At 39.3% G+C, this 20994-nt stretch overlaps 1 protein-coding gene across 2 annotated transcripts in view; it reads right to left on the reverse strand.

The window, feature by feature from the left end:
- Positions 1-20994, reverse strand: part of ST6GALNAC3 (ST6 N-acetylgalactosaminide alpha-2,6-sialyltransferase 3) — a 539841-nt gene that overhangs the window by 183377 nt on the left and 335470 nt on the right. For both annotated transcript variants that reach the window (XM_047873698.1, XM_047873700.1), the window contains exon 3: positions 15514-15923. In XM_047873698.1, coding sequence (XP_047729654.1) covers positions 15514-15923 — 410 coding nt within the window. The remainder of the gene's footprint in view (positions 1-15513; positions 15924-20994) is intronic.

The following is a 20994-nucleotide window of genomic DNA, read 5'->3' on the forward strand; positions in this document are numbered from 1 at the left end:
TCAAGCCCCGTGTCAGGCTCTGCGCTGACAGCATGGAGCCTGCTGGGGATTCTCTCTCCCTCTCTCTCTGCCCTCCCCCACTCACGCTGTCTCTGTCTCTCTCAAAATAAATAAATAAACTAAAAAAATTTTTAAATAAAAATAAACAAACAAATAAATAAAGGCTATTGGTCAAAGTGTTCAACAAATATCTACTCATATATTTTGGTGATAAGGTTTGAATATTTTATTTTTCCATTCAAATGGAGGAGAAGCAAGAGTCCTGGCACACAATAGGTGGCTTGTCCTCAGACACTAGTAATGTGTAAGACACACCTGAGGAACTGATTAAAACACAGGTTCTATTCCCAGAGATTATGTATCTATAGGACTGAGGAGCTGTTTTTATCAAGACATTCCAGAAGATTCTGAAACAGGTGGTCCACAGAATATAGTTGAGAAACACTGCTGCAGCTGGTGCTCAATTCAGTGGAGGGGAAGCCACACAGACCAGTAAACACAGCACTAAAGTAGGATTCAGAAGACCCTGTGATAGAAGCTCTGCTACCATAAGAGGTGTGACCTTGAGAAAGTCATTAAAGCTAGCCTGGTCTTAGGTTTCCCACCCATGAGATGCGTGTTGGGCTCATTTTGGAATTTCCTTACTGTGATCTCTTATAAGGAGATCATGAAGTTGGCAATAGACATTATTGAGCTATGTATAAAATTCTGAAATGTCAAAAAGGAATCATTTATTTATCCAATTCAAAGTCACGGACACATCTACAGTTTTGGTTTTCAGCTGGAACTGTATCACCTCTGGTTATCAGAATTTCTGATGGCAGTTATATTTTTTTCAGATTTATGTAGATGGAAAAATGAATACTACTTAAAAAATGTAGGTTGGTTTTTTTTTTTAAGGATCACATTTTTCAAAGCATAAAGCCTGTAGGGGTAAAATCGCACAAAGGAATATTGGTATGAAAAATGTCGGGACAGACTAGGATAGAGATTTCTAAGTTCCAGTCCAACCCTGAAAGTTCTTGATGAATATTGCTTCTTAAATTAAGAAACTAACAATTCCAAACAGACTCATGTCATCCACTCAGCAACTGGGTAGTGAGCGTCACTATGTGGTAGGTGCTACTTGAGGGGGTAGAGATATAGCACGGGGTAATATGCAGTCCTGATCTCCTGGTGCTTACAGTTAGGTAGGGGGAAGACGGAGAAGAGCAAACACATGATGCGCCAGGCCATGATAAGTGACAGAAGGAACAATAAAGTTTGGTAAGCAGGCTGTGGGGAGGGGGCCAAATGAAGGATGTTGTCAAAGAAGGGCTCTCTGACAAGGCAACATTTGAATCAAAACCTAAAGAAAATGAGAGCACAAAATCATAGAGGTCTCTGGGAGGACTCCAGATGTACTAAGTTACAGAATACATGTTTTTCAAAATAGGGAGATGATTCATCTTCTATATTATCATAAGCCTTACTTTAGCTAACATATTTATGAGCTCATGTTCTGGGCAGACTCCAGGCTTGTAGAAAGCACATGGTCATTATTTCTTAACAGGGCTTGTGGAGAGTCCAGGTGAAATCTCTAGCCCACTGATTATCTGACAACGAGGTAAAGCTTGGACTTTGGCACAACAGTAATTTTTGCTGCTTCGAGAACACATCTTGGTTTGCCTCACATCCTTGCGGTCAACATATTTTTAGTTCACTCTGGGATTTGTTCTGTCTTGGCAGGGGTTTCTCAACTACTTTCATTTCCTACCTGCTGACAGCCTGATGAGCATGATTTATAAATATTAAAAATAAGGAGGTGAGACCGGATGCAAAGAACCTGCCAACACATGCCAGAACCTCTGATGAGTTCCCAATAAAACTAGAGAGTATGTTTCAAAGTATCAGTGTATTCCCCGTGTCTAGGGCAATGTCTGACACCTAGTTAGCACCCAGGGAATATGTGCTCAAAGAATGAATGAAATGTTTGTAAAAGACTTAAACACGTCTGTGCTGCCTATCTCAAACCAAAATAAAAACTCTGCCTGAATAGAATAGCTTGGTGTGAGTGTAGTGGGTGAGGGCGTGTGGGTGTATGTTAGTAAACAGGATGTTTTCAATCCTTTATGAGAAAGCAAGGCAGCTGCTCCCTAAGCTCCTAGTAGAGGAAGCTGCCAGTTTTACATCCTTGAAAGCCCCTATTTGCATAGACCCTTTATAGAAGGCAGACGTTAGAAGTAGAAATAGTATATGATCACCGAATCTCACTTGAGCTAGAAAGTTCTGCCTGTGGTTTGTGATTTTTGGAGATGTGTGTGCTGACAACAAAATTAACTTCTCCAAGAGCCGAGAATTGCCTACTCTCATCATCCCTCTTACTGTAATTTACATGACTTGACGAAATTAGACTGTTATTTCCATTGGGGTGATCTGCAAAATCATAAAACGATGTGTATTTTGGGAATGCCTAATTAACTCTCCTCAGTTCCACTGAGGTTTCAGCTACTAATATAAGCATTGCAAATACCATGGAGGTGTTCACATCTAGTTTTAGAAACCAGAAAGAGATACTCAAAGGACTTGGAAGAAAGATTTCTTTAGAAATCAGGCAATCACAAGAATTCAAATCAAATGGTGAGCCTATGGGATAAAACAGGATATACACTGATTTGCCAAAAGATGCCTTGCAGCAAATAGCAAGAAATACTTTTATAGTTGAAGTCAATATTAATAATCAAAACAGTAGAATTACACACACACACACACACACACACACACACACACACAAAGTCCACCTCCATTCACAGTTTTTATCACAAACATTAACTAATATTGATCAAGCTGTTTGGCATAAAAGTTTGCTTTAACATATATAATCAGCATCTGAAGTGAGAGCCACGTTTCCTAGACAATTGCCAGCACCTTGTGTCATACTTGTAAATAATGGGCTACTCCTATTGAGCACCATCTGCTTAATATAGAAAAATGTTCATCTTAATTAGGAAATTCTTCTTATTATTTAATATTTACTGAACACCCTCAATGTGCTTGGCAGCAAAAACACCAGAAACACACTCTGCCCACCAAGAATCCACCTGCTAAGGAAAATATGATGAACCAGTTAGGCAGGCATTTCTGTTTTTCGTAATTCTTTCCAGGTGACAAAATTGCCAATGGTTCAGTCTTTGGAAGGGTCTTCTCTTCTAATCAGGGTGGGATGGTGAACTATCAGATGAGTTATGAGTGAAGTAAAGATAAAGAGGAGAGGGGCGCCTGGGTGGCGCAGTCGGTTAAGCGTCGGACTTCAGCCAGGTCACGATCTCGTGGTCCGCGAGTTCGAGCCCCGCGTCGGGCTCTGGGCTGATGGCTCAGAGCCTGGAGCCTGTTTCCGATTCTGTGTCTCCCTCTCTCTCTGCCCCTCCCCCGTTCATGCTCTGTCTCTCTCTGTCCCAAAAATAAATAAACGTTGAAAAAAAAATTAAAAAAATAAAATAAAATAAAAAGATAAAGAGGAGATAAAGAGCAAATTAATTATAATCATGTAAGTGAAATGTGCTCCACTGACAGGGGAAAATATAATGCACTCCCAAGTAAACATGACTGTATTTGTTAAAGGCTACACAACACATTAGAAATACAGAATAGAGGAGCACCTGGGTGGCTCAGTCAGTAAAGCATCTGACTTAGGCTCAGGTCATGATCTCACTCATGGTTTGTGAGTTAGAGCACTGCATCGGGCTCTTTGCTCTTTAGAGCCCCACATAGGGTCCTCCTGCTTCGGATCCTCTATTCCCCTCTCTCTCTGTCCCTCCCCCACTTGCACTCTCTCTCTCTCTCAAAAATAATAAAATAAACATTAAAAAAAAAACAAATACAGAATAGGTAGTGCAAAAGTCACCTTGAAATAGCAACCTTTTTCGTCTTGCATTTACCTTGCCCCTACTCTTGCCCCTCCACAATGATACATGTAGGCTGTGGAATATTCATTTCACCACAAGGATATTAACACTGTACTTAAGAAAGATATAATGCTCAAGTATCTACTGTCAACTGGAAGAATTAAGACAGATTGACAATCCCTCTCAGAAGTCTTCCACTATGTCTGTCCCCTTCTCTTTTCCCTGCTCTCTGCTCAACAAAAGTTCAAGAAAATTTGACATGTTCAATATTGCAATGGTATAGGGAAACATTCTCAGGGACAATAAACAAACTGTTTGCATCAGGAGACTATTACATATATGCCTGTCATTGTGTCTTTGCATGAATTATCTAGTAATAATTTAAATTATCCTTTTAGGGCGCCTGGGTGGCTTAGTCGGTTAAGCGTCCGACTTCAGCCAGGTCACGATCTCGCGGTCCGTGGGTTCGAGCCCCGCGTCAGGCTCTGGGCTGATGGCTCAGAGCCTGGAGCCTGTTTCCGATTCTGTGTCTCCCTCTCTCTCTGCCCCTCCCCCGTTCATGCTCTGTCTCTCTCTGTCCCAAAAATAAATAAACGTTGAAAAAAAATTTAAAAATAAATAAATAAATAAATAAATAAATAAATAAATAAATAAATTATCCTTTTAGTGAAAATTATAAATGTTTTTTGTTACAAGAATTTAATGCCTCGGGTATATATTTTTTTGGATCCTGAATTCTAACTAGTTCTTCACTTCCCATGGTATGAAGGTCCCTGTCTACCCTGCCAGTGTCTCGCTAAGTATTTGAGGTTTGGCTTTGTTTTTTAACACTTTTCTTTCAATCCTATGTTTTCCTCATTGTGTTTTCTTCCTAAGAAGAACATACAATGAATGAAAAGAATCCAATAATTTTGGTCATAATGCTACTTTTTCTCCCCCTCAAGTTTTATTGTTTCTCACAAATCACCAATGCCAATTGTCCCAATTATCCATTTGGAACATGGGAAGTCAGAGAACGGAATGTTATCCAGTGTCTTAATTTTATGGATATACTTCCAAGATAACCACCTTACCCGGATAATTCAGGCAAAAGGGAAATCACATATTAGTGGAGGTAATGCTGTGATGATGGCAGTTGTCAAACAGTGCCAATATGAACGTTAAATGAATATAATTTGAAAGAAATACTTGACAGAGGGATAATGACTAGTTCATAGATTGTCAGGGTACTAAATACCTAATGAGCAAAATTGTAAAGCAAATAGTAGGTTGAACATACACCCAAATGTTGATTCTTGACTCAAAGTTGGAGAACGGAATGATTTGTCTCTCTGTCTAGAATGATAAAGCAGCCTTTCCTCATAAGCTAATGAGCAACACCATCTGGCATGATTACAGAGGAGCAAGATCTTAAGAAAGTGAAGAATAAAATGACAGAGCTGTAGCTGGATTTTCACAGGAGGTTAAAAAATTCTCATCATTAAAAATATCATAATAAAAATCACTTTAGGTGTTCACATAACACTGCACCAATAGTATAAAGATTATAGAACCAAAGGTTTTCAAAATAATTGAATATAATTCCTGATATCTTAGACTCTTTCTCTACCACTGTGGGTTTCAAAGTGCGGTCCTAGGACAACAGCAATAGCACTACCTGGGGATTTGTTAGAAACACAAACACTGTGGCATTGCCCCCGAAACCAACAACGTACAAACTCTCAGGATGGGTCTAGCAGTCGGTTTTAAGCAGTCCCTCCAGGTGATTCCGATGTCAGCTCACATTCGGGATCCACCTTCCTACCAAATCAAATAAGAGTCAAAGATTGTTGCTGTTTCTGCCGTGTGCTAAAGAAATGAGTTAATTTGGTCAATTCTGTTTAAGCTGGTCCAAGTGCTAAAGAATAAAAACTCGGTCAGACCATTCCTTGAGTGACATGATGATTTCTTTGAAACAGAGGGCTATCACACGTAACCTTCTGTAGAGCAACAGAACAAATGGCCTTACTCCTACCTTAATTGCATAGTTTCCGAAAGTATGTATTTTCTTCTTTTTAAGCTGAACTTTGGTACACCCCGCAAGATAAGTTATGCAAGTTTGCCTCAATCCTTTATTTATGTGATTGTTTTTTGCTTCTCTTGGACATTCATTCAGCAAATATTAAATATGTATTCTGTGCTATACACTGTTCTAGGTGTTTAGGATTTATCAGTGACAAAAATAGACAATGATCCCTGGCTTAAAAAACTTCTATCCTAGTGGGGGAGTCAGACAAATGATAAAGGATGAAATAAAGAAGCATATTCTATAGAATGTCAGAAGGAAACAACGCTATGGGGGAAAAGAAGAAAGTAGAACAAGGTAAGGATAGGTGGGAATCCTGGTTATGGAAAGTAGGATTTCAATCTTAAGTGACATTATGTTACATTTATTGACTGGATGACAAATGAGAAAAGGATTGAAGGAGATGATGAAGTGAATCATGCAATATATGGGGAGGAAGGGTCATCCCACAGAGAGCTAAAGTAGAGGCTAAAGGAGGGAGCATGCCGATCGTGGGTGAGGTGCAGCTAGGAAGTGTGTGTGGCTGGAGCGGAGTGAGCACAAAGGAAGTTTCATAAATGAAGGTCAGTGAGGCTACAAGGGGTCAGATCACCCTAAAGGTAATTGTAAATCACTGTAAAAACTTGTGCTTGTACTCTAAGGGATATAGGGGGCTATAGCAGGGTTTTGAGTGGAAGAGTGACAGGATCTGAACTATGTCAAAACACTTTCGTTAAGTTTCCTCTAAATCCATGTACAAATTCACCAACCATTCATGCAGTGGTTTAAAAAGAATTCTCAGTAAGGCAATTCACTTTCTTTGTTATCAAAGAAGAAAATGTTCTGTGGGAGATAATTAAAAGATAAAGCTGGGTGGTGATCAGTTCTCCTTTACTTGGTCTTTTGTCCCCTGCCTTCTGTGATGGTTGGTTGTTGTATTTGCTTCCTAGAGCCCAAGAGTATAACCCTGGGTGTGTGTACTAGGAACTGATTTTTCACCAGGCAACTGACAGCTAACAGAATTGTGAGTGAAGTCTCGGAACCTGCTTTTCCACTGATGTGCAACTAAAATGGAAACCTGTATTTGAGGAATGGCTCTGTCAGTGACTTATTAAAAACCCAGTGCCCAGTCACACAAAATTCCTAGAGAAGGTAATAGATTTGCCAACCTTTGGGTAAGGCAGAGCAAGGGGTAGTCTGTCTGAATAGAACTGTGGAAACTTTTCTATCAAAACACAATCCTGGAACTTGCCTCGTTGTATTACAGTGACCCCTATATACTGAAGAAAAGTGTTTGGAAATTCACAAGTATTTCAAAGAGTGGCAAAGGGACTTGAAGACTTAAAAAAAAACACACTACCAGTTATTATTTTTTGTGCTCATTTGCTCATCTATTTATCCCTTCAGAGTCAAATATTATATCAGGTGCTAGGGAAACTAATACATAAGAGTTGATATTCCCTCAAAGAGTTTATGGACTGCCTAAAGAGATTAGACATAAGTGGCAATAATGCATGGTAGGGAGTGATGATTTCCATTTTTAAAAAGTCCAAATGCTATGGATTTTCTGAGGAGGGAATATGAGTCCTAATTAGAGATATTATAAAAGGCTTCATGGAAGAGGTAACATTTGATTTGGTCATAAAGGATGCATTTGTGTGCATGGTGATGGGAGGAAGTACAATTTAGGCAGAGGGAACAAAATCTGCAAAGCTGTGTTAGTCAAGGCCGGGTTAGCTGTCACCGTGTGAGAGGCAAACAAGGCCTACACTGCACCATTGGTAGTGATAATGACAGAACAAAGAAGACGAGTTATTGCTGAGGTCATTTCAAGGAAACCTGAAATATCTCTGGGTCATTTAGCTGATAGGAGTAGAGTGAAAATAATACATTGGCTATTTTGGTGGCAAACCACCACCATGGTAGGTCTGAGAACAAAATGGAGCTGGGCACAGTCCCTGTCCTTATGAGGTGTGTCGTCAATGAGAGAAATGGATAAATTAAGCATGGTAAGGTCAGATAAACCGTTGAATTCTTAAGGATTTAAGATTCAACTTAAGATGGTCACCACACTTAATTGGCCAGAGACAGAGCATAGTCACAAAATTGGGATTCAACTACAAGCAGATTACCAAGGTATTTGGGAAATAGCTATTCTTCACTTCCGTATTTCTCTGGCTCAAGGATCAATGAAATGTGGTCTTATCCTTCAATCAAAGCAATCTACAATAGCACAATTTGCAGTATCATCTTCAGATTAACAGCCCTGGCCTGGCCTGGCAACTTCTTCAAAATGCAAATTCTCAGGCTCCACTCAAAATCACCTGAATCAGCAGGAGACTATAAGCACACTTAAGTTTGAAAGTACTGTGTTGAAAGAAAAAGAAAGAAAGAAAGAAAGAGAAAGAAAGAAAGAAAGAAAGAAAGAAAGAAAGAAAGAAAGAGACTGTATTGATCTAGAGGACCCATTCTTTTTCTGAGAAAAAGAGCTAAAGGGAGAAGCCCATTTAGAAGGTCAATAATACCACACCTGATAAGTCTCTTGTTTTTGTTTGCAGAGAAGCAAAAAATTCAATTCTACAGACACTCGTAGAGCCCCTACAACATCTTACACACTATTTTTACCTTGAAATGGTTGTCCAAGCAATTAAAAATCTAGTCATCTAGATGGATATAGTATAGCACAAAAAGTCTCAAAACAATCAACTCTGTCTTGAGAGTCTAGGCATGCAACAATTAAGGAAAAAGAAAAGAGACCGCTCCTGGTTCATAAGTGTTTTTTTATAAACAAATATATAACCATTCTTAATTTTGACTTTAACCTAAACTTGAAGAGAGACAGAGATGGTTGGAAAAAAATATCAAAGGAGAGTAGAAATCCAAATTATGGGAGAGGAGTAAACCAGCTTAAGAGATAGATGACTTCAAACAAACAAACAAACAAACAAGAGAAGTTAAAAACCTCCAAAGCCCTTATAAAGTTTAAAAGTGTAGATATATTCTAGTGGGGTTTCTAATTTGAAGCCTATTTGTCTCTCAGTTTCACACCCTCTGCGGTGTTCAAAGGCCTTTATATCGAGGGCATGTTCAGCGTAAGTGTCTATTGGGACTTTCTTTCTCTACAGTATAATCTGGCCATGTATCTAGCTATTCTGTCAAGTCATATCCTAAGGCCCAGGAGAACTGATTTCCCCAAGTACACTGGTTGCAAGTCTTGATTTCTGCAATATCAGTAGTCTACACAGCTACACAGCCTTCCCTTTAAAAATATGGTCACTGAATCTTAGCTGTTTCTCTTGTTTTAATCCTCAACTAAGCTGTCTTGTCAAATATATCAGTGTTTACTCTGTGTATGTGTGCACACATGTGTCTGTTTTTAAGCACATGGCAGGTTGGTACTGATAGCTTGATAAATTACAAACATCCCTTCAAGCATTCTCCCATTATTAAAATAGATTCTTCTCCCTCTTTTATTGAATTTTTAATTTTCAGTGATGTGTATTATAGAAGAAGCCTAATGTAGGTCATTGGATGCCATCATGAATAATGGGAAAAACAAAATCCCTTGTTTCCCAATGCTTGTTAGCATGAAAACAGAGCCCTGGATGCCTTATTATACTTTTTGACTCAGGAGTCCTGTGGGTCTGCCCATGACTGCTATGTGAACTTACTGTTCCTGCCAAATATATCAGCTGGGATGGGAACATTAATTCATTTTAACAGAGGTGTGTCAACGTTGCTCTTGAAAAAGTGCTGAGATGCTGAATTTTCAAAGACCATCTTCAAAAAGGAAAAAAAGAAAAAAAGAAAAATACTATTTTTAATACTGTGCCCAGCCTTTCAGTCCAAGAATCTTTCCACTTTGCCTATTTTCTGTTGGTCCAGGATTTCCTGGAGTTATACCTATTATTTATTCTGAGTTACGAATAACTAGACATCTTTGTTTTCAGAGTCCAGGTAGAAAAACAGTACTAGTTTGGGTGAATTAGGCACATTTCGGTGCCTTGTGGCCAACTCTCAGGCTAGCACAGTTTTTTCTTCTATTTTGATTTTGTTTTTGCACCTGCCCCTTGCTGTCCTCCTTTTGTTGAGGCAGCTTACCTGCCTTGTAACCCAATGGAAGGGACTCTCAGAGAGTTCCCAAATTCTCAGGGCGAGGGGGCTTGAAACTTCTTCCCACTCTAGAAGCCACTAAGGGTTTGCAAACCTAAGGGATGTGAGCCAACTTAATCCTAAGAAACTTTCAAAATGGCCAAGCTGAAATAGCAAAACCCAGGCTGTACTTAAAACCATGCCAGATGACAAACCTGTCTCCAACAGAAGGCAGTGAGAAATGACGCCTCACTGATTTCTTTTTCTCTCCTTAGGATGGAGTGGGAAAGGATGGAACATGCTGGCAAATATTAAACATGGCAGCCATCTTGATATTTACGAATCAGTTTGCCATTTTGATAGTGTTTTCTGAAAGTGACTTTTGTGCATCCTGTTTCCTAAACAATCCTTAAAAGTAACTCCCTCCCTTCTCAACCTCTGCACCTGAGGCAGTAACATCTTAAAACATTGATCTATTTGCTACTAGCTTTCATTAATTTCATCCATCCCTGAAGGCGGAGCCACATTGGTGCCAGCTAATTAAGACCTATTTAGGGCAGCTCAGGGCCCTTTATCAGCCCTAAATTAGCTTTGCGTTTTTAATGGGGACTATAGCTTTCTCAATTATTACTTAATTAAATAATGTGCTTGCATTTGCCAATGTATTTCTAAAGTGGGAGGCAAGCTGCAACTGCCCACCTGCCTACAGGTAAGAAGAATAGCTCCCACTGGCTCTCTACTGCTTCTCCAGGAGAGTTCACATTCATTTTGTGTCAGTACATGGCCAGGCACATAATCGCATTCTTCAGATGCTGAGTGTGGCGCCATGTGCCACTGTCAGCCTGACATCACCTCGAGGGTATTTCAGTCTTAAGATGTATTAATGCAAATGTGTAAATGTCAGCAGGCTAATGTTATTTATGCATACCAATCATTCAAAGAGGGAAGAAAGATCCATTTGGGTCCAGTTTATTTTGAATATAAGACCTTTAATTCCAAAGTTTTCTGGTTTGTTGAAGGTTGTTTCCTAGAAAAATATTTGGTTAAGTGAAAATGTAAAGGTGACCACTGTCCAAAAGACCTAGAATTCCAAAGAAAACTGGGCCCCAGAAGATGAAGAGAGAAAAGACAAGCTGCCTTCTCTTTCTTTTTCTCAGCCTTTCCCATAAGGTCACTCTTTCTAAGTGACAAGCCAAATAATTTTAGTCAGTAACTGATAAGAAAGCAAATTAAATTTCATTTGGTTTGAAAAAAGTATTCCAATATGCTTATGAGTTGGTCTAAACTTATTCTAAGAAACTTAACACTATATACATTTCTTTTACTACTTCATGTTTCCACAATGAAGAATCCCTTAAGACAAATTAAAAAAAAAAAAAGAAAAGCAGTGGACAAAATGAAAAGATGCCCACCTTATGTGGGAGAGAGGTTTATACTTCTTTAAAAAGATTTTGACAATTTGAAGAAGCAAGCTGAGAGTCAGATTTCTTCTTTGAGAAAGTCCATTTAGTCATTTTCCTACCATGAATCATTTTAACTACTAGGGACACAATTTTTTTAGATTCTATAAATTATACATCATAATGGTGACATAACCTCTCCGTTAAAAACCTGATGAAGAAAATGAGCACTTGCTAAAAAGTTCCAGTAAGTTCAGGCAAATCAACCAAAATAGCTGTACAACAAAAGTCAAATTAAACTGAGGTCCTTCTTCATTACTCCCTCATGTCTGCAATGACATATCCACTGGCCACATTCCTATTTACTTAGGAGAAAAATACTTAAAACTTTTGTTAGGGTATAAGTAACACACATTTTGTGAGCATGGACCCCCATGAATGCTTGGCATTAATGCGTCTTCTTTGATGTAAAAGAATCTGAAAATGCTGACTAATAATATTGCTGGTTGTGATGTTATTCTAAGAGTGTTGTGTGTATGTTGTGGAATGAAACAAATGAGTAATTACATTGGTATCTCTAGGACCTGTAATTGCCAACATGGCAAAAAGGAGAAACACATGTAAGATACATGAGGTAAAATTAAAACATGATAGCCCTGAATCTGAATCGGAAGTTTCAGTTTGAAATCATGATGATTTTATCTTTGAACAATATAGGCATTGTTTCTACACTAGCTTTGTCCAATGAAAAGGCCAAGAAACAAAGACAAACCTAGTGGCAACGCGCACATGTAGCACCAAGATTTTGCTCTCTTAAATACTAAAAGGACCAAAGTTCTTTGGAGAAATGTCTGGATCTAGCTTTGCATCAGAATCTGTACAAGAAAAGCCTAAATCAACCTGTAATACCAGGAATCAAAGAAGCTATCCAAAATTACTAAAGGCATGTCAAAAGGACTCCAAAACTAATTTGAAGAGGTTCCCATGGCACAAAGTAGGACACTTTGAGCGTAAAGACATAATTCTAATAAATCAAAATATTCCAAATATAGTTAAATATATGTCAATATGTAAACATTGATAGTAATAAACTGGTCACTCTTGGAGGATGCTAGGGAACCAGTGCCTTAGAACTGATAAAGAAAAAGGATTGGTCCTATCTTCTATCTCTTGGTTTAAAAAAAAAGTTAACAAGGACAAGTTTCTCTTTATAAAGTTTCAGCTAATATAAATGAAAACATGAACTATCACCATTTCACAACCTCTAATGAACTACTGAATCTAGACAATGATCGTTAATGACTGCTAACGTAAATGGAGAAAACTGGTCAGTATACCTGCTGATAGAAGTACCATTTAATGGTCTTGGTAAGAAGAAAATATGGCCTGAATCCAGGAAAGCCTCACTATAGTAATACCAATATACAAAAAACCCCATGGGAAGGTGCAATTAGCAAAAATTAGGTTGTAGAATACTGTATAGTACAAATGACTAGTTTTTTTTCAATAATGGGGGGAGAGAGATATTGATTAAGAGAAATATAGGGGACATATCAATTAGTTATAATGTATAGATCTTATGCTAATCCTGATTTGAACAGCGTATGGACCTTAATGCTAATTAATCCTAATCTGAATTAAATTTTAAAAATATTAATAAGATTACTGGAAAAGTTTGAAAACAAACTATATAATGTTATTAAAGAAATATTGCTGGTTTTTATGTAGGACAATGGCATTGTACTTATTTTTAAGAATCTTTACCTTTTAGAGATACATGCTGAAATGTTAATGAACAAAATAACATGATGTCTGGCACTTGCTTCTTAATAATCCTTGGGGAGGGAGAAGGCGTGTAGGGATATAGATGAAACAATATTGGCCACGAGCTAATAGTTATTCAACCCAAACAGTGAGTATACAGAGGTTCATTACACCACTAGTCTCTCTACTTTATAATTTTGATGTTTTCCTTCATAAAATGTTAAAAAAAATCCTTGTTTGAAATTTTGCAATGAACATCAGATCACTATGGGAAATCCTTAGACAATAAAACCCACACAGCTAAAGTTAGGATACAGATTTAAATTATAGAGCACATAACAGCCTTTGAAGTCATGTTGGTCAACCTTTTGCCATCCAACCAGATTTTACCAAAACCATCCATTCTGCTCATTTCTCAAACACTAGCACAGTTGTCTCTTTCAGTCTGGTTGCAGGACTCTATGATGCAACCAGACATGAATAGACTTGGTGAGGAAAACAGAAGGAAGCATTATAAAATCAATTTGGCTTTCTTCCTCCCTACTTTTATTTTGGTAACTTTACCAAATGAATGATACCTGGACATTAATTTGACCAAGCAAGCTCTTTCCTACTATACAAATAGCTTTTCTCATCACAGCCAGTAGGAAAATGAATCCTCCAAAGCTATTCTCTCCCAATGCTTGCTGTACAATCCACATATCTTTGACAGTGTGCCGTCTCACTGAAAGCTCACAGCAAAAGCCAACATGATATAAATACACAGGAGCATACGGCATGCTGAGTGCTTCTCTGATAGCCCCAAATGATTCTAGGGCATATAGTTATGACTGGGGGATACCCTGAGGGCTGACTATGACTAATGAAATACCAAATATGTCTAATTAATTGCATTGCTCTGGGCTAATGAGAGACCAGAAATTTCCAACCCCCTTGAGATGGTCATATTTATATAGAATTGTGCTACATACCTACTCCTTTATCCTGCCTATCTCTTTGGAACGCTTATTCCACACTGATTCAAATCTAACTATTGGGATTCTTTTTTCAAACTCTAACAGGGAAAAGGGCCAGCATTATGGTTATTCCTGCCTTGTAATTCATTAGAAGCTGTGCATTTTGGGTGCTCAGAAATAGAAAATGCTGTGTTAAACTTACATTATCAATAGGAGAATTGGTCCAGATAAGGTTTTAAAATAATTATCAGCATACAAATTACACCTAGAGATATCAGAAACTTCCCCCCACAAGCACGTACCCCAGTGTAATTAAAAACTTAGATTTGATAATATTAAACAGTGAAAGATACATTTTGAGGAAATCAGAATATTAATACTGGAATTACAGCCAATGCTCAATTTATCCATGGTATTACATGAATAAGTAAGTTTCACACATGACTTAAAACTCTTGCAATTGTTTTCAATATTTTCCTTCAGTGGCTCTTTATTAGAATGAGAAATGTGAACTAATAATTCTACTTCTCTCTCATACACTGGTTGCCTTTCTCAAAAGAAAGAAAAAAAATGGTAGGCAGTAGAGTTATATGGGAAAGGGGAATAAGAGGGAGCAGAGAGAGGAAACGGGAGATGTAAGGAGTGGGAGAAAAATGAGGTGAATAGGCCTCAGGACAAAGAAGTGGGAAGGGTGTTTTACAGAAGGCTACAGAAAAAAAATGGATGTAATGAAAAATGCAAATTGGTTTGTTGGATAATTGAGTAAATGGTATTTATACCTCATTTCTCTTCAAGAATCCACTGTTAATGATTTTCAGTAATGCATAATTTCAATATGGTATTCTGCTGAACATACCAACATATCTGTTAGATACCAAGTTATGGTGCTCACAATCATAGGGTCTATTTGCATGCAAGAAGCCGTGCAGCCTTATTAGACAATCAATAGCCTGTTCTGTCTTGTAGTCTCAGGTAAATTTTTACCACAACTTCCAAAGGAGTTTAGGTCCTAAAGTTCCTTAATATGTCTGTTTTGAAACAGAAAATGTGTAGACTTCCTTTCGGCTAACATCCAATTTAACCAATAGCAAATTGAGCTAAATAAGAACAAATCTAAAGATATCTTGGGGAAGCATCCAGTATTTTTTGGATCCTCAAGCCAATCAAAATGGAGAGAACAGAATGTAGTGTAGGTGGAATAAATGGGGCTTAGCTGCTGGCTCATCAAGTAATCATAATAGTCAAGAAAACAGAACAATCAATTTGAAAAATAACTCTGTTCATTTGATAGCTGGCAAAAGAACTCAGCAAGGAGCTAGCAAAAAAGACAAAGGCTAGACAAAAGACACGAGGCTGCCTCTCAGAGGACTCACCTGTCTTTCCCAGTTTCCTTCTTAAAAATGCCATCACAGTAACTCATGCGCTTCTCTGTGGTCACGTAAATTTGGGCATTCGGGTAGATGTCAACAGTCTTTTTCAACATGTTGTAAACAATGCCATTGCCGTCTTTCCTCATATTGCGGAAAGGGCCCCAAATAACGTAGATAGTAGCGTTTGCTTCCTTGAAAAAATAGTCAGGATTTTTTAGCAAAAGAGGAACGCTGGTATGGGACACAACTCGAATCATTGTCATGCGGCCAACATCTTCTTCATAGCCCTTGGTGGGGGCATTGTTCATTCTCCAAATGCAGGATGACTGGTCTATCTCATTCCCCACCTTCTGGCCAGCCATCTGACCTGAGTTTGACACTATGGCGCAGAGGTCACAGTCCAGTTGCAAGGGCTGAAAAACAGAGAAATAAGACAGGGGGAGAAACATGTACATTAGTTAGTTCCACCTATCCAAACAAGTTCTTCTGGGAAGACAAAATTCAGATATTGTGCATAGCTGCTGGGTGTAGGAGTTTCTGAAATATATGTACCGATCCTACAGTAGGGGTTATAAAGCTAGGGGCATGCTTCCATTTAACAAGTGAATACAGATTGTTAAGAAATAATTTTATTTAATAATAATTTCTATCCCCTTGTGTCAGTTTAAAATTAAATGGAAAAGTAGTCATTTGTTTTCCATTCTAAATAATGACTTTTCATTTCAAACCGTAATTTCAAATGAAATGAGGAAATAGGGAGATTTGATCTCTTTAATAAGGACAGTGGCTAAAAACAGAAATGCAAAGGGAATATATCCAGGCATCAATTCTGTATTTTACTTATACGTATGAATAGTTATATAGCAGTTGATGAAAATATGAAAAATTCAGCAAATTATGAGGTTCTGGAAAAATTGTTCAGAACCAAGAACTATTTAAGACAAGTCTCAGGCTAGCAAAAATTTTACAGAAACCCTTAAAAAATTTCCTTGTATCACCATGTTAACTGGCCTTTGTGTTTATGCTTATTTTTGATGGATTAAGAAAGGTTTCTTTTAAGAACTCAGGGAAAGGATATACAGAGATAATCCCTAGTGCTGGCCTAACCACCACCCTCCTTGTTGTAAACCAACGAGGTAACAGAGACTCCGAGGTTAAGCACCAGCTTTCAGAACTTGCAGATGAGAGATTCAAGTTGCAGTGTTAGATTCAAATCTAGATCTTCTAACTCTAAACCCATTGCTCTTTTCACTATTCCCCGCACTCCTTCCTCTTGAGCAAACCAAATAAATTCCTTTTGTTACTTTCCTCCTACATGAGGAAAAGTCATCCTATCTTTTAAAACAGTGATAGAGGCTTTGGCGGCAAGATGGCGGCTTAGGAGGACGCTGGGCTCACCGCACGTCCTGCTGATCACTTAGATTCCATCTACACCTGCCTAAATAACCCAGAAAACCGCCAGAGGATTAGCAGAACGGAGTCGCCGGAGCCAAACGCAGACGAGAGGCCCACGGAAGAGGGTAGGAAGGGCGGCGAGGCGGTGCGCGCTCCACGGACTGGCGGGAGGGAGCCGGGGCGGAGGGGCGGCTCGCCGGCCAAGCAGAGCCCCGAGTCTGGCTTGCAAAAGCGGAAGGGCCGGGCGGACTGTGTTCCGACAGCAAGCGCGACTTAGCGTCTGGGAGGTCATAAGTTAACAGCTCTGCTCGGAAAGCGGGAAGGCTGGAGGACAAAGGGAGGGAGAGCTGCTGAGCCCCCTGACAACAGAGCTCAGTTTGGTGGGGAACAAAGGCGCTCGCTAGCGCCATCTCCCCCGCCCATCCGCCAGCCGAAATCCCAAAGGGAACCGGTGCCTGCCAGGGCTTGCTCGCTCCACGCAAACACCCAACTCTGTGCTTCGGCGGAGCCAAACCTCCGGCAGCGGATCTGACTCCCTCCCGCTGCCACAGGGCCCCTCCTGAAGTGGATCACCTAAGGAGAAGCGATCTAAGCCTGCCCCTCCTGCCCCCCGAGCACCTTGCCTACCCACCCCAGCTAATACGCCAGATCCCCAGCATCACAAGCCTGGCAGGGTGCAAGTAGCCCAGACGAGCCACACCACCCCACAGTGAATCCCACCCCTAGGAGAGGGGAAGAGAAGGCACACACCAGTCTGACTGTGGCCCCAGCGGTGGGCTGGGGGCAGACATCAGGTCTGACTGCGGCCCCGCCCACCAACTCGTTATACACCACAGCACAGGGGAAGTGCCCTGCAGGTCCTCACCACGCCAGGGACTATCCAAAATGACCAAGCGGAAGAACTCCCCTCAGAAGAATCTCCAGGAAATAACAACAGCTAATGAGCTGATCAAAAAGGATTTAAATAATATAACAGAAAGTGAATTTAGAATAATAGTCATAAAATTAATCGCTGGGCTTGAAAACAGTATACAGGACAGCAGAGAATCTCTTGCTACAGAGATCAAGGGACTAAGGAAAAGTCACGAGGAGCTGAAAAACGCTTTAAACGAAATGCATAACAAAATGGAAACGACCACGGCTCGGCTTGAAGAGGCAGAGGAGAGAATAGGTGAACTAGAAGATAAAGTTATGGAAAAAGAGGAAGCTGAGAAAAAGAGAGATAAAAAAATCCAGGAGTATGAGGGGAAAATTAGAGAATTAAGTGATACACTAAAAAGAAATAATATACGCATAATTGGTATCCCAGAGGAGGAAGAGAGAGGGAAAGGTGCTGAAGGGGTACTTGAAGAAATCAGAGCTGAGAACTTCCCTGAACTGGGGAAGGAAAAAGGCATTGAAATCCAAGAGGCACAGAGAACTCCCTTCAGACGTAACTTGAATCGATCTTCTGCACGACATATCATAGTGAAACTGGCAAAATACAAGGATAAAGAGAAAATTCTGAAAGCAGCAAGGGGTAAACGTGCCCTCACATATAAAGGGAGACCTATAAGACTCGTGACTGATCTCTCTTTTGAAACTTGGCAGGCCAGAAAGAATTGGCACGAGATTTTCAGGGTGCTAGACAGAAAAAATATGCAGCCAAGAATCCTTTATCCAGCAAGTCTGTCATTTAGAATAGAAGGAGAGATAAAGGTCTTCCCAAACAAACAAAAACTGAAGGAATCTGTCACCACTAAACCAGCCCTACAAGAGATCTTAAGGGGGACCCTGTGAGACAAAGTCCCAGAGACATCACTATAAGCATAAAACATACAGACATCACAATGACTCTAAACCCGTATCTTTCTATAATAACACTGAACGTAAATGGATTAAATGCACCAACCAAAAGACATAGGGTATCAGAATGGATAAAAAAACAAGACCCATCTATTTGCTGTCTACAAGAGACTCATTTTAGACCTGAGGACGCCTTTAGATTGAGAGTGAGGGGATGGAGAACTATTTATCATGCGACTGGAAGCCAAAAGAAAGCTGGAGTAGCCATACTTATATCAGACAAACTAGACTTTAAATTAAAGGCTGTAACAAGAGATGAAGAAGGACATTATATAATAGTTACAGGGTCTATCCATCAGGAAGAGCTACCAATTATAAATGTCTATGCGCCGAATACCGGAGCCCCCAAATATATAAAACAATTACTCATAAACATAAGCAACCTTATTGATAAGAATGTGGTAATTGCAGGGGACTTTAATACACCACTTACAGAAATGGATAGATCATCTAGACACACGGTCAATAAAGAAACAAGGGCCCTGAATGAGACATTGGATCAGATGGACTTGACAGATATATTTAGAACTCTGCATCCCAAAGCAACAGAATATACTTTCTTCTCGAGTGCACATGGAACATTCTCCAAGATAGATCATATACTGGGTCACAAAACAGCCCTTCATAAGTTTACAAGAATTGAAATTATACCATGCTTACTTTCAGACCACAATGCTATGAAGCTTGAAATCAACCACAGAAAAAAGTCTGGAAAACCTCCAAAAGCATGGAGGTTAAAGAACACCCTACTAACGAATGAGTGGGTCAACCAGGCAATTAGAGAAGAAATTAAAAAATATATGGAAACAAATGAAAATGAAAATACAACAATCCAAACGCTTTGGGACGCAGCAAAGGCAGTCCTGAGAGGAAAATACATTGCCATCCAGGCCTATCTCAAGAAACAAGAAAAATCCCAAATACAAAATCTAACAGCACACCTAAAGGAACTAGAAGCAGAACAGCAAAGGCAGCCTAAGCCCAGCAGAAGAAGAGAAATAATAAAGATCAGAGCAGAAATAAACAATATAGAAACTAAAAAAACTGTAGAGCAGATCAACGAAACCAAGAGTTGGTTTTTTGAAAAAATAAACAAAATTGACAAACCTCTAGCCAGGCTTCTCAAAAAGAAAAGGGAGATGACCCAAATAGATAAAATCATGAATGAAAATGGAATGATTACAACCAATCCCTCAGAGATACAAACAATTATCAGGGAATACTATGAAAACTTATATGCCAACAAATTGGACAACCTGGAAGAAATGGACAAATTCCTGAACACCCACACTCTTCCAAAACTCAATCAGGAGGAAATAGAAAGCTTGAACAGACCCATAACCAGCGAAGAAATTGAATCGGTTATCAAAAATCTCCCAACAAATAAGAGTCCAGGACCAGATGGCTTCCCAGGGGAGTTCTACCAGACGTTTCAAGCAGAGATAATACCTATCCTCCTCAAGCTATTCCAAGAAATAGAAAGGGAAGGAAAACTTCCAGACTCATTCTATGAAGCCAGTATTACTTTGATTCCTAAACCAGACAGAGACCCAGTAAAAAAAGAGAACTACAGGCCAATATCCCTGATGAATATGGATGCAAAAATTCTCAATAAGATACTAGCAAATCGAATTCAACGGCATATAAAAAGAATTATTCACCATGATCAAGTGGGATTCATTCCTGGGATGCAGGGCTGGTTCAATATTCGCAAATCAATCAACGTGATACATCACATTAACAAAAAAAGAGAGAAGAACCATATGATCCTGTCAATCGATGCAGAAAAGGCCTTCGACAAAATCCAGCACCCTTTCTTAATAAAAACCCTTGAGAAAGTCGGGATAGAAGGAACATACTTAAAGATCATAAAAGCCATTTATGAAAAGCCCACAGCTAACATCATCCTCAACGGGGAAAAACTGAAAGCTTTTTCCCTGAGATCAGGAACACGACAAGGATGCCCACTCTCACCGCTGCTGTTTAACATAGTGCTGGAAGTTCTAGCATCAGCAATCAGACAACAAAAGGAAATCAAAGGCATCAAAATTGGCAAAGATGAAGTCAAGCTTTCGCTTTTTGCAGATGACATGATATTATACATGGAAAATCCGATAGACTCCACCAAAAGTCTGCTAGAACTGATACATGAATTCAGCAAAGTTGCAGGATACAAAATCAATGTACAGAAATCAGTTGCATTCTTATACACTAACAATGAAGCAACAGAAAGACAAATAAAGA

The sequence above is a fragment of the Prionailurus viverrinus genome, chromosome C1, assembly GCF_022837055.1.
Source record: "Prionailurus viverrinus isolate Anna chromosome C1, UM_Priviv_1.0, whole genome shotgun sequence".
In the NCBI taxonomy this organism is placed as follows: domain Eukaryota; kingdom Metazoa; phylum Chordata; class Mammalia; order Carnivora; family Felidae; genus Prionailurus; species Prionailurus viverrinus.